This window comes from Balaenoptera musculus, chromosome 15 (genome assembly GCF_009873245.2).
Source record: "Balaenoptera musculus isolate JJ_BM4_2016_0621 chromosome 15, mBalMus1.pri.v3, whole genome shotgun sequence".
NCBI lineage: Eukaryota > Metazoa > Chordata > Mammalia > Artiodactyla > Balaenopteridae > Balaenoptera > Balaenoptera musculus.
The window spans coordinates 32,744,990-32,759,614 of record NC_045799.1 but is presented as its reverse complement, the minus strand read 5'-3'; the positions used below and the strand labels follow the sequence as shown (position 1 = coordinate 32,759,614).

Genomic DNA, 14,625 nt, shown 5'->3' with positions numbered 1-14,625 from the left:
ACTGAAGAAAGAATTCAAGAAGGAAAAAAGTCAATGCTGCTGACAGATCAAGAAGGAGAACGCTTGAGAAGTGACCACTGGATTTAACAATGTGGAGGTCACGACCTTGACAAGAGCTATTTCCATGGAGTGATGGAGATAGAAGCCAGGTTGGAGGGTTTTAGGAGGGACTGGGAGGAGACGAACTGGGGACAACAGGTGTAGATGACTCTTCTGAGGGTTTTCTGTAGAAGAGAACAGAGGAATGAGTCTGTAACTAGACGGGGATTTGAGGTCTAGGGTGGGCATTTTGTTAAGATGGAAGCTATTAAAGCATGTTTGTATGATCATGAGAATGACCAGTAGAGGTGGGATCAAAGATGCAGGAGATTACTAGAAGTGACAACCTTGAGTAGCTGAAAGCAGACAGGAAGAGAAGGACAGGCAGGGATGGGTCTCCCACGGAAACAGGAGGGAAGGAAGCTGATGGATGTGAAGTGTGTGTGCTCATTCTCTTTTGAGTGCTTCTGTTTTCTTGATTAAATAGGAAACCAAGATTATCAGCTGAGAGAGAGGTTGAAGGAGGTAATGGGGGTTTGCAAAGAGAGAAGAAGATACTACACAGTCATCCAAGAGGGCAGGAGGATGAACATGCTAGGAAAATAGTGTGTGATGGATGGGCAGCAAGGAGGCTCCACTTGAGGTAGGAGGTCATGAATTTAATGGATCTTGTCATGAGGATGTGGAGAAAAGGGAACCCTCATACACTGTTGATGGGAATGTAAATTGGTGCAACCACTGTGGAAAACAGTATGGAGTTTTCTCAGAAAACTAAAAGGAGAACTACCACGTGACTCAGAAATTCCACTCCTGGGTACCTATCTGAAAAAAACAAAATCACTAATTAAAAAAGATACATGCACCCCAATATTCATAGCAGCATTACTTACAATTACTAAGATATGGAAGCAACCTAAGTGTCCATCAACAGATGAATGGATAAAGATGTGGTATACACACACACACACACACACGCACACACGCACAATGGAATACTGCCCAGCCATAAACAAGAATGAAATTTTGCCATTTGCAACAACATGGATGGACTTGGAGGGTATTATGCTAAGTTAAAGAAGTCAGACCACTTACATGTAGAATCTAAAAAATAAACTAGGGACTTCCCTGGTGGTCCAGTGGTTAAGAATCCGCCTTCTAATGCAGGGGATGCAGGTTCAATCCCTGGACGGGGAACTAAGACGCCACAGGGCAACTAAGCCCGCGCGCCACAACTACTGAGCCTGCGCACCTTAACTAGAGAGCCCGCATACCACAAACTACAGAGCCCACGTGCTCTGGAGTCTGTGCGCCACAACTAGAGAGAAGCTCACGCACCACAACTAGAGAGAAACCCACGGGCCTCAACTAGAGAGAAGCCCAAGCGCTGCAACGAAGAGCCCAAGCACTGCAACGAAGAGCCCAAGCGCTGCAGCGAAAGATCCCACATGCCTCAACGAAGATCCCGCGTGCTGCAACGAAGACCCAAGGCAGCCAAAAATTTTTAAAAATAAATAAAATAAAATAAATTTTTAAAAATAAATAAACAAATAAAACAAACTAGTGAGTATAACAAAAAAGAAACAGACTCACAGATATAGAGAACAAACTAGTGGTTACCAGTGGGGAGAAGGAAGGGAGGAGGGGCAAGATGGCGTAGGGGATTAAGAGGTACAAACTATTATGTACAAAATAAATAAGCTACAAAGATATATTATACAACACAGGGAATATAGCCAATATTTTACAATAACTATAAATGGAGTATAACCTTTAAATATTGTGAATCACTATGTTGTACACGTGTAACATATAATATTGCACATAAATTATAGCTCAATTAAAAAAAAAAAAATGAAGCCTGGTCAGCATGGTGGTGTGCTGAGGCGCCCAGGCGCTGAACTCATGAAGAGCTGGATTTCCAAAGCCCACCACATGCCAGGCATTACACCTCATACACTTTGACCCTCATTATGGCTGCCCCATGACAAGATAGGCATTACTATCTCCATTTTACAAATGAAGGAACCAAGACATGGAGGCCAAGTGACTTGCCCAAGGCCAAACCACAGAAAGAAGCAGAACCAGAATTCAAACTAGACAGTCAAATGCAGCACCACCACTCCCCATGCCGTGCAAAACGGTTGTCTCAGGATTTGAGTGCTCCTTCCCATGTTTAGACCTTTATAAGGGCTTCCAAAAGAATCTTTTTTCATGAAATGTCTAGATTTTAAACAAATACTCCAATATAAATATTTCAATGGTCAACTCAATTCAAATTAATAACAGTTGCTTTCTTTGGGATGGAAAGTAATGTAGAGGCAGCAGGATGGGAAGGGGAAGAGGAAAGGTTAAATGAACTAAGATTCTGAGCCTAGAAAGAAAAAGGATAAGAAATGATCTAATTCTTGCTCTGGAACTAAATTAAACAGGAATCTGACTGGTCCTGATTACTATGTCCTGAAAATCAGAACAGAATCATCAGGGAGTTTAAAAGTATTTTTTTTTTCATAGAATTCTTAAAGATAATGACAGGTACACACGCTACTTACTGCCAATGTTGAATTCATCTTCATTAAGGCCCACATTTTCTTAGTACCTGCGTGCTCTTTAAAAATATATATTTGGGTTTCTTAATATTAACAACAACAACAATAATAATAGCACCAGAATACTGTAATAGCAATTGACTGAGCGCCAATGTATGGCAAACACTATGATGTGTCCCTGCACTGTTCCCTGAGTTAAACCTACTCCATGAAGCAAGCATTTTGATCCCCATTTTGTAGATAGATGATTCTGGAACTCAGAGGCGTTAAGAAGTATGACCTGAGTCACACAACCAGTAAGTGGCAAAGCTTTGAATATGTGGACCTACAGGCCTGGATTAGGCAATAAACAGGGAGGAGATTGGCTTTACAACCAGAGATGGTCACTAACTATGTCAAAGAATTATCATTAAACTTAAAAAACAGACTTTTTGGCAATTCGGTCAGGGAAACTTACAGAAAAGTTGTTACCTAAATCCAGAGTATACTTCATAAGAGGAACACTAAGGTCCCTATGACACACAACAGGCCCACGTGGCTATTTCTGAAGTTTTAAAAGAACAAAACAAAAAAACAATTCTACCCTCTCCCTACTGAATCAAGTGCTCCCTGCCTCTAAATGCATTTGGATGGAGATCAGAAAGGGACTCAGACAAAAAGGCCTCCAGGAAACAGCTCTTTGTCCTGGTTCCACCAGGGAGGCTGTCCTTTGAAGTCTCTCCCAACAGTTTTGCTTAGATAAGATGTTTTTCTCCCCGAGACAATGAATGATTCCTCAGAGATCTGCCTTTGGAAGACAGAGAAACAAACTATCACATATAGGTATATGTCAGGATTTTTTTGTTTGTTCAATGTTAGTTTGTTTTAAACTGTGCTTCTTACCTGGATCCATATCAGAAGAGCAAGGAATAGAAAGGGCTTCCTCAGAACTAAAAGCCTCACTGTTGGCCTCCTGGCTGGGTCTCTGCAACACGTAATCCCTTACGTCACAAGCTGATGGCAGGTCCAAAGCATTGCTCTCCTCTGATTGGCTTCCTGGAGTGGCTTCCTGAGTTGCCATAGTCCTGCCATGGAAAAAATAAAACAATTCAATAAAGAAGGCATTGTGTAAGAGAAGCCTCCATTACAGCCATGGCTTAAAGCACCTTAAAGACCAAACAACAGTAGAACCAAAATAATTTACTTTCCTGTTATTAACAGTCTTCCTTGTCTTCGCTTTACTTTCCTGTTATTAATTGTCTTCCTTGTCTTTGCTTTAGAGCCAGTATTTGTTTACCATGTTTCTTCATCATGAGAAACAAATAACTCTCAGCACAGAAAGAAACCATGAATCATTTCAGCTGGAAAGTGAACTGCATGTCTGATAAGGATGAAATACTGTGCAGCACTATAATCCAAGGACTACACAAATATTTAATGAGATGGGAAACTGTCCATGATATAGTAAATGGAAAAAGATTTAAAAACTATAGGTAGGGTTTGATCCAGATTTTATAAAATATCGTGTGTGGGATGTGTGTGTATGAAATATACAGACCTATAGCTAGAAAAAAAAGTCTGGAAGGGTATATCCCAAATTAATTCCAGTGATAATTAACTCAGTGGTTTAATTTCTGGGTAGTGAAATTACAGATGATTTGCATCATCTTCTGTGGCCTTCAGACAACTGTTAACATGCCAGGCCCCAGGGATGCAAAGATGAATGTGATAGACATTTCCTTTGAGTTGCTCAGGTTGGGATGATCCAAACACAGAGACAGACAGTGCTAACACCATGATAAGATGAAGAGGTGCCCACAGAGGCGCAGTAGGCTTTCTGGAGGAGGCTGTCCCCAAGTGTGGGGCAGGCCATGGCCAGGGGACAGTATGAACCCCAGAGGAACCAGCTTGGGCAACCACAAGTGGCAAGAGGTGTTGAGAGTTCTGGACATTTCTTGTTAAAAATTAGGTGTCCCTTACCCCTCCTGGTTGATGTCTACTTGTGGGCTGGAGGGCTCTTTGCAGTACATCCAGCCCTGCCCACCTCTCTGTAAAATAATTATGGGCCTGGGGAGATCCTGGACCCTCTGCTACTCTCTGCCTCTTAAGTTGTCATCAGTAAATCTTACTATGGTCAACACCACACCCTGTGACTACCACAGGCCACCATGTACCATGCAGAGGAGACACATGGTCAGATCTGCAGATTTGGCAGCCGGACAGCAGGCAATCTCAGGAGCGACAGGAATTCAGACAACTGTTGTGGTCCCAGTGAGAGAGGAAGAGCATGTGAATGAGGGTAGGGCACTAGCAGCCAAGAGCAGGGGACAGACTAAGAAGATATTTAGGAACAGAAATAAGAGTTGAACTTAATAACTGAATGGATAAAAGGGCTAAAGAGGAACAAGAAGTCAACAAAGAGGGGTAGCTTCAGTGACAGGGTTGTGTTATCAACTAAGTGAGAGCAGACAGAAGGATAGGTTTGGGAGGAGGCAGTATTCCAAATTATGGGATATTATCCAGCTGTTAAAATGACAGTCAGAACTTGAAAGATCTATGTCTGAATGACAGAAGCAATTTCAGAATAACATGAACAGTATAATAATATGAGTAGTTAACATTTATTAAGTGCTTTTTGGTTGCCAGGCATTGTGCTATGAGCTTCATCTGCAACAGCCCTATGAAGCAGGTAATCTTATTATTACCCTCATTTACAGTCAGATAGTCAGCCCCAAACACAGGAGAAGTAGAGTAACTAGCCCAAGGAAACCCATCTAGAAAGTACCAACCTAGGATGAACCCAGCTCCAGAGCCTCCCGACTGCAGCCCAAACTACCACCTGATCAAGCAAAGATAGGAGGTATAAAAACAAATCAACAGAGAGACCTGGCGAGACCCCTCTCATTTGAGGACACCCAGTCACATGCTGTTGTGGACATTTGCTCAGGCAGACAGTGAGCCAAGACATCAGCTGATTGCTTCTGGAAGGAGTGAGGTGATCAAGATTCCCAAAGAAGCAAGAACATCCTGTCTTTGCACATTGCTATATTGGCCAACCAAGCCCGAAGTTTCAGCAAACACCTCTGCTGCAGGCATCTGTGGCTCCTCCTTCTGCCCTCATCTTACCAAACACTGCTCTGGAGGTTTCTGGAAGGGAACAAACAGGTTAATGAATGACAGCCACGTATCCTGCTTGCCTACAAAGTGCCTTGAAATCAGCCAGCAACAGAAGTCATTATTAATGACATGGAACAAAAGGAATCCTTTTTGAAAACAAATAGCACCTTGATGTGATATCTATCTTTTCTTTTATAATCACTTATATTAAATGTCAAATACATCCCAAACTGGTTATTTGAACAAAAAAAGAAAAAAACAATCTACTGAAAGGCAGAATCCTGTTTATTACAAAATAAGTACCTGGGCGTGTAAAACATTATTTGGGACTCAATGAATTTGTACAGGAGAAATCAAATAATAGGGACAGATGAGACCCTTCTAATGATCTGAAACTACCTAGGCTGGCCAAGTAGAATGCAATGATTATCCTTTGCCCCAAAACTTTTGATATGCGGTTCAATTTCCTTCTCCAGAAGTGCTTATTTTCTTCTCTTAAAGGTGTTTTAATTACACAATCTAAGTATTATTTTCCATTACTTGGGAGTATAGGATGCCCTGTGACTGCAGGCACAAGAAATTTCTCAGTACATAAATACCTGCTTACCAAGAGAAAGCAGCCGTTGCTCTACAGATTCTTACAAATCTACAAAAACAACTCAGTCAGGGTCCATGTATAAGAAGCAGTTTAATTTCATTTACTTTTTTCTTTTTCTTTTTTTTGGCCACACCATGTGGCTTGTGGGATCTTAGTTCCCCAACCAGGGACTGAACCCAGGCCATGGCAGTGAAGTGCCAAGTCCTAACCACTGGACTGCCAGGGAACCATGTACTTTTTTTTTTTTTTTTTTCCAATTAAGGCTCTTTCCTCCCAATATTTTACATGAAAAATTTCAAACAAAGGATAGTGGAAAGAATTTAATACAATGACCATCCATATAGCTACTGCCTAGATTTCTTTATTCTTACTCAATTTACTTAAACACCAAAACAAAACCAAAAACAGTTCACCCATTTCTTCCACCACTCTCCCCCCGCCACTTCTGACAACCACCAATCTGCTCTCCGTATCTATAAGCTTAATATAAAGTATTTGTATTTCTCTGACGCATTTCACATATAATGCTCTCAGGGCCATTCATGTTGCTGCAAATAGCAAAATTTCATTCTTTTTAATGGCTGAATAATATAATAATATTACATTGTACATATATATCACATCTTCCTTATTCACTCATTCATCAGTGGACCCTTAGGTTGTTTTTGTATCTTGGCTATTATAAATAATGCTGCAATGAACATGGGGGTGCATATATCTTTTCTAATTAGTGTTCTTGTTTTCTTTGGATAAATACTCAAAATTGGAATTCCTGGATCATATGGTAGTTCTATTTTTAACTTTTTGAGGAACCTCCACACTTTTCTATAGTGGCACCAATTTACATTGCCATGAGGTTTCCATTTTCTCTACATCTATGCCAACACTTGTTATTTCTAGTCTCTATTTATTTATTTATTTATTGGCCACACCCTGTGGCCTGTGGGATCCTAGTTCCCTGACCAGGGATCGAACCTGCGCCGCTGCATTGGAAGCGCAGAGTCTTAACCACTGGACCACCAGTCTTTTTGATATTAGCCATTCTGACAGGTGTGAGGTGATATCTCATTGTGGTTCTGATTTGCATTTCCCTGATGATTAATGATGTAGAGCATCTTTTCATGTACCTGTTGGCCATCCATACTTCTTCTTGGGAAAAAGTGTCTATTCATATCTTCTACCCATTTTTTAATTGGAATGGTTGTTTTTTTGCTATTGAGTTGTATGGGTTCTTTATATATTTTAGATATTAGCACCTTATTAGACATATGATTTGCAAATACTTTCTTCCATTCAGTAGGTTGCCTTTTCATTTGTTGATGGTTTCCTTTGCCATGCAAAAGATTTTTAGTTTAATATAGTCCCATCTGTTTATTTTTGCTTTTGTTGCTTTTGGTTTTGGTGTCAGATTCAAAAAATCATCATCAAGACCTATGTCAAAGGGACTTCCCTGGTGGCACAGTGGTTAAGAATCCACCTGCCAATACAGGGGACACAGGTTCGAGCCCTGGTCTGGGAAGATCCCACATGCCGCAGAGCAACTAAGCCCCGTGTGGCACAACTACTGAGCCTGCGTTCTAGAGCCTGCGAGCCACAACTACTGAAGCCCCTGTGCCTAGAACCCGTGCTCCGCAACAAGAGAAGCCACCACAATGAGAAGCTGGCGCACCGCAATGAAGAGTAGCCCCCACTCACCGCAACTAGAGAAAGCCCGCAAGAAGCAACAAAGACCCAACGCAGCCATAAATAAATAATTTTAAAAAAAGACCTATGTCAAGGACTTTATCACCTCTATTTTCTTCTAGGATTTTTACAGTTTTAGGTCTCAACCTCAAGTCTTTAATCCATTTTGAGTTAATTTTTGTGTATGGTGGTCCAATTTCATTCCTTTGCATGTGCTGTCAATTTTCCTAGCACTATTTATTGAAGAGACTGTCCTTTCCCCATTGGACATTCTTGTCTCCTTTCTCATAAATTAATTGATATATGCATAGGTTTATTTCTGAGCTCTCTATTCTGTTCCACTGATTTATGTGTCTGTTTTTATGCCAATACCATACTGGTTTAATTATTATAGCTTTGTTATATAGTTTGAAATAAGGGCACATGATGCCTGCAGCTTTGTTCTTTCTCAAGATTGCTGTGGCTATTCGGAATCTTTCATAGTTCCAAAATTTTTGTATTTTTTTTGTTTATTACTGTGAAAAATATCATTGGGATTTTGATAGATATTGCATTGAATCTGTATATTGTTTGGGGTAGCATGGACATTGTAATATTAATTCTTCCAATCCATGAGCACAGAATATCTTTCCATTTATTTGTGTCTTCTTCAGTTTCTTTCATTAATGTCTTGTAGTTTTCACTGTACAGGTCTTTCACCTTCTTGGTTAAATTTATTCCTAGGTAAAAACAAAAAACTTTTAAAAAGAAAAAACTTATTCCTAGGTATTTTATTATTTTTGATGCAATTGTAAATGGGACTGTATTCTCAATTTCTCTCTCTGATAGTTCATTATGCAACCGATTTTTGTGTGTTGATTTTGTATCTTGCAACTTTGCTGAATTTGTTTATTAGTTCTAACAGTTTGTTGATGGAGTCTTTAGGGTTTTCCATATATAATATCATGTCATCTGCAAACAGTGACAGTTTTACTTCTTCCTTTCCAATAGAGATGCCTTTTACTTCCTTTTCTTGCCTAACTGTTCTGGCTAGAACTTCCAGTACTATGTTAAATAGAAGTGGCGGGCTTCCCTGGTGGCGCAGTGGTTGAGAATCTGCCTGCCAATGCAGGGGACACGGGTTCGAGCCCTGGTCTGGGAAGATCCCACATGCCGCGGAGCAGCTGGGCCCGTGAGCCACAATTACTGAGCCTGTGCGTCTGGAGCCTGTGCTCCGCAACAAGAGAGGCCGCGATAGTGAGAGGCCTGAGCACCGCGATGAAGAGCGGCCCCCGCTTGCCATAACTAGAGAAAGCCCTCGCACAGAAACGAAGACCCAACACAGCCAAAAATAAATAATAAAAAATAAATAATAAATTTTAAAAAAAAAATTAAAAAAAAAAAAAAAAAAAAGAAGTGGCAAAAGTGGCATCACTGTCTTGTTCCTAATCTTAGCTATGGGCTTGTCACATATGGCCTTTTCCTAGATTTCATAATTAACATTTTACTATGATTTTCTTTATCAGATAACCAGCTATCCAACTCTCTATTCATCCATCAATTTACTTATTTTTATACATATTTCCATTTAAAAATTGATATAAGGAAAGCTTCTGAAGGGATGTGTATGATATAATCAATTTGCATCTTCAAAGGTTCACTCTGTCAGCTGAGTGAAACACAAATGAGAGGAGCGTAAACGTGAAACAAGGAACACAGCTAAGAAGCTCTGCAAAAATGTCCAGAGATGTGCAGGGGCTCTGGAGTTGGAGAGACTGCTCTCACTTTTTAGCTGTCACCTTGGGCAAGTCACTTAACCTCAATTTCCTCATCTATAAAAATGGCTTGATTACTATGCTTACCTCATAGGGTTGTCATAAGGATTATATAAAATTAATGCATGTAAAATACTTAGTACAGGCTTCCCTGGTGGTGCAGTGGTTGAGAATCTGCCTGCCAATGCAGGAGACACGGGTTCGAGCCCTGGTCTGGGAAGATCCCACATGCCACGGAACAACTAAGCCCGTGAGCCATAACTACTGAGCCTGCGCGTCTGGAGCCTGTGCTCCACAACAAGAGAGGCCACGATAGTGAGAGGCCCGCGCACCGCGATGAAGAGTGGCCCCCGCTTGCCACAACTGGAGAAAGCCCTCGCACAGAAACGAAGACCCAACACAGCCTTAAATAAATAAATAAATTTATAAAAAAAAAAAATACTTAGTACAGTCTCTGCGCTCATGATGGCTAGCTCAAATAAGTAAAATAGTAATAATTAAAAAACAAATCACAGGCTCCTCTCTTCCCAGCCAACCACCAGCCCATTTGCCCCTCTACTTCCCATCCTATAGCCATCTTGCTTCTTTCATTCTTTTCCAGTAGATTCTATGGTTCACAGTCTTGTTAATACCCTGAACTTCCCTGCCCTGCCCATTCTGTCTTTTCATCACACTCCTTTGGCAAAATCCAGCCTAGCCGACCTCAACTATCTCCCTATTTTCTGTGTGCTGGACATGAGAGTCATCAAACAGGTCAGGGCAGGCTGGCTCACTCTAAGTGTCTGAGCACCCACCTGGAATGGGCTATCTGGCTAAATGAATCCTGAGATGTTTATCTCATAACTTCCTCTCAACCCCCTCCTTGACTCTTTCATATTTTCTCCACTCTTCTTCAACTCAGACCCTCTCCATCACTCACACACCTTCCTCCTCTTTTCAGCATATCATCTCACTTCGTAATTGACAAGGGAAACAGAAGCCAGCAGAGAGGAACTTCTTCAGCTCTATCAACATAACAAAGGCTCCCACGTCTGCACACTGCTTTACCTCTCCGTAAATCAGGGAGCTGTCCCTTGTGTGGCAAAGGCCAACCACTCCACCTGGGCTTTAGATTCCACTCTCTGGACCTTTCCAGAAGCCTTTGGAGACGATAATCCCTTCTCTGGCTTCTGTTCCACTGGACCTTCACTTACGCTTTTCAACAGGCCCAAATCACTCCCATTTTCAATAAAACCTGTGTGTAAAAGAATAACCTTATTCTTTGGAAATACCACTCAAATATTTAGTGTTAGGGAGACATGATGTCTGCAGTGTATATATATATATATATGTGTATATATATATATATATATATATATATATATGAGAAAGAGAGAACGATAAAGTAAATGGGGCAAGTGTAGACAATTGATGAATCTGGAAAATGTTATTTGGGAGTTCCTTGTACTAGTTTTGCAATTTTTTGAAGGTATAAAATTATATCAATATGAAAATTGTCAAGAAAGAAAAGCAAAAAGAAAACCTTTGACACCTGCCTTCCTCACAGCCAATTTCCTCTCACTTCCACAGACTTCTCAAGAGTCTAGAATTGGCTCATTTTCTCATCTCTACCACCTCAGTCACTCCACCATAACTTCTAGAAATTCCTTCTTCTGACATTCTTTCTTTATTTTTCAGGAAGCCACACACCCAGCTGACATCCCATCTCTGCCTGTTCCTTCCTGCCTGCTCTGTGGCTCATCTTCCATCTCCAACTGGACTTCCTCAAGGATTATCCCAAGGCTTTCTCCTCTTCTTTCCTCCTCTGAAACATTAATTACCACACAGAAACTTCTAGCCTAGTTCCCCCAACCTCTGACCCCACTGCTTTCTTTCCATCAGGTTTTCCAATAAGCCTTGCTTCTTCCGCTGCACCTGTCCTTCCCTCTTGTGGATAACTATTCTAAAAAATGGAAGAGGGAACACTTCCCAGTTTACTCAATGAGCCCACTGTTATCCTCACACCAAAACTAGACAGAGACATCACAAGAAAACTATAGACCAGTATTATGAATACAGACACAAAAATCCTTGACAGAATACTAGCAAAATGAACCGAGCAACATATAAAAAGGATTACACTCCCTGACCAAGCAGAACTTATCCCAGAAATGCAAAGTTGCTTTAACATCTGAAAATCAATCAATGTAATACACTATATTAGGATAAGGGACAGAAACCACAACAGATACACACAAACACACAATCATCTGACAAAGTCAAATACCCATTCATGATCAAAACACTCAACAAACTCGGAATAGAAGGGAACTTCCTCAATCTGATAAAGGGCATTTTTGAAAAACCCATAGCTAGCATCGTACTTCATGGTGAAAGACTGAATGCTTTCCCCTTAAGCTCAGGAACAATTTAATATTAACTGCTCTCATCAATTCTATACAACATTGTACTGAAGCTAAAACCTTTAGCTGCACAATTAGGCAAGAAAATGAAATAAAAGGCTTCCAGATTGGAAAGAGAGAGGTAAAACTATTTCTATTAGAAGACATGATCTTGTGTATAGAAAGTCCCAATGAATCCACTTAAAAAAAAGCTACTAGAATAATTAAAGTTAAACAAGGTTGCAGGATACAAGATCAATACAGAAAAATCATTTGTATTTATATACACTAGCAATAAACAACCTAAAAATGAAATTAAGAATATAACTTTGGACTTCCTTCGTGGCACAGTGGTTAAGAATCTGCCTGCCAACGCAGGGAACATGGGGTTCAAGCCCTGGTCTGGAAGATCCCACATGCCGCATAGTAACTAAGCCCATGCACCACAACTACCAAGCTTGTGCTCTAGAGCCCGCAAGCCACAATTACAGAGCTCACGTGCTGCAACTACTGAAGCCCACGTGCCTAGAGCCCATGCTCTGCAACGAGAAGGTACCGCAGTGAGAAGCCCGCGCACTGCAACAAAGAGTAGCCCTCGCTCGCTGCAACTACAGAAAGCCCACGTGCAGCAATGAAGACCCAACACAGCCAAAAATAAATAAAATAAATAAATTTTTTTAAAAAGAATGTAATTTCATTTACAATAGCATCAAAAAGAATAAAATACTTAGGTACACATAATGAAAAATATGTAAGTCATGTACACTGAGAACTATTTTAAAATGTTGAAAGAAACTAAAGCTCTAAATGAATGGAAAGACATCCTATGTTCATGGAATTGAACACTTACTATTTTAAAATGGCAATATTGCCCAAATTGATGTACGGATCAATACGGTTCTTACAAAATCTCAGTTGTTTTTTTTTTTTAAATTTGCAGACATTGACAAAACTGTTTAAAAGTACATATGGAAATGCAAGGGGCCCATAAAACCAGACCAATCTTGAAAACGAAGAACACAAATTTGGAGTACTCATACTTTCTGATTTCAAAACCAATTACAAGCTGCAGTAATCAAGACTGTGTAGTATTGGAATAAAAACAGTCAGTGGAATAAAATTGAGAGTCCAGAAGTAAAATCTTACAGTTATCAACTGAAGTTCCCCAGGATGCCAAGACAATTCCGCAGGGCAAGGACAGTCTTTTCAACGCTAAGACAGCTGGATATCCACATACAAAAAGATAAAATGGCTCAAGTACTTTGGAAAACAGTTTAGCAGTTCCTCAAATGGTTAGTTACACTTGGATCAGGCAATCCCACTCATAGGTATATGTGCTCAAGAGAAATAAAAACATGTGTCCACACAAACTGTACACAGATGTTCACAGCAGCTTTATTCATAAGAGCCAAAAAGTGGAAACAATCCAAATGTCCATCAACTGATGAATGGATGAACAAAATGTGGTATATGAATACAAGGAATATTTTTCTGCAATAAAGGAATTAAGTTCCGATACATGCTACAACAAGAACAAAATTTTAAAACATTATACTTAGTGAAAGAAGCTAGTCAAGAAAGACCACATACTGTATGCTGCTATTTATATCAAATATGCAAATTGACAAATCTATAGAGACAAAAAAGTAGACTAGCAATTGCCTAGGACTGGGAGGCCATAGTGAATAGAGAGTGACTGCTAATGGGTACAAGGTTTTTCTTCGAGATGATGAAAATATTCTAAAATTAGATTGTGGTAATGGATGCACAGTTCTGGGGATATATGAAAAACCACTGAATTTTACACTTTAAATGGGAAATTTTTATAATATGTCAATTATGTCTCAAGAAAGTTGTTTTTAAAAAAAGAAGAACCTAAGCTCATTTACACACACTGCACGCAAATTCTGGGGCTTCCCCAAGGCGTTCGCTGCAGAGGCCGCCCGTGGTGGGGGAGGAGGGGTTTGAGAGCAGGCCAGGGAAAGCAGCCGTAACTTCCCAATTAGGAGAGAACGGCCTGATGCCTTGCGGAGACCCCCTCCCTTCCCCCAATCCGATCCACTCGTGAGTCCGCAGAGAAAACTGGCCCAGAAAAGTCGCCAGGCCCCGATTACACTCACCGCCCCGCAACAGCAGCCGCCTCAAACCGGAAGCGGTGGCTCCACGTTTGTTACCGGAAAAGCAGAGTTTGAAAGGAAGTCGCAGGAACCATCTTTGCTGAGGTCAGGAAAGAACAAGGGAAGGCAGTTACGGCCATCTTGACTGAGGGCATTGGCCCCGCCAACAATGCTTTCCGCAAATGGCTAGTTTGGGCAATTTCTAGAGGTTTATTGATAAATGTGCTTGGTGGACACTAAAGGGAGCAGGAGAAATATTTTAAACGTTTAAAAACTTGAACGTCTACATTTTAAAAAACATAAAAAGTAGAGTGAAATTAACAAAGAGAATGTTAATATTTCAGCATGTTGCATTCAGGTAGCTGTACACAACTGCCAGAACTGCAGGACCACGCGAAAGAGATGAGGGTT

At 40.6% G+C, this 14,625-nt stretch overlaps 1 protein-coding gene across 11 annotated transcripts in view; it reads right to left on the bottom strand.

The window, feature by feature from the left end:
* Positions 1 to 14,263, bottom strand: part of SHLD1 (shieldin complex subunit 1) — a 103,454-nt gene extending 89,191 nt beyond the window's left edge. For 6 of the 11 annotated variants that reach the window (XR_005016571.1, XR_005016572.1, XM_036826807.1 and 3 more), the window contains exons 1-3: positions 14,218 to 14,263; positions 5,451 to 5,711; positions 3,468 to 3,649 (exon numbers count right to left, since the gene is read on the bottom strand). Coding sequence is in view for 9 of the 11 variants with exons in the window: in XM_036826807.1 (XP_036682702.1) it covers positions 3,468 to 3,649; positions 5,451 to 5,503 (235 nt within the window). In the remaining 2 variants the exon portion in view is untranslated. Of the gene's footprint in view, positions 1 to 1,877; positions 3,373 to 3,467; positions 3,650 to 5,353; positions 5,404 to 5,450; positions 5,712 to 14,217 lie in introns of those variants that run through there. The other 5 variants (XM_036826814.1, XM_036826809.1, XM_036826811.1 and 2 more) reach the window with 5 other exon arrangements.
* Positions 14,264 to 14,625: the final 362 nt, after the last annotated feature.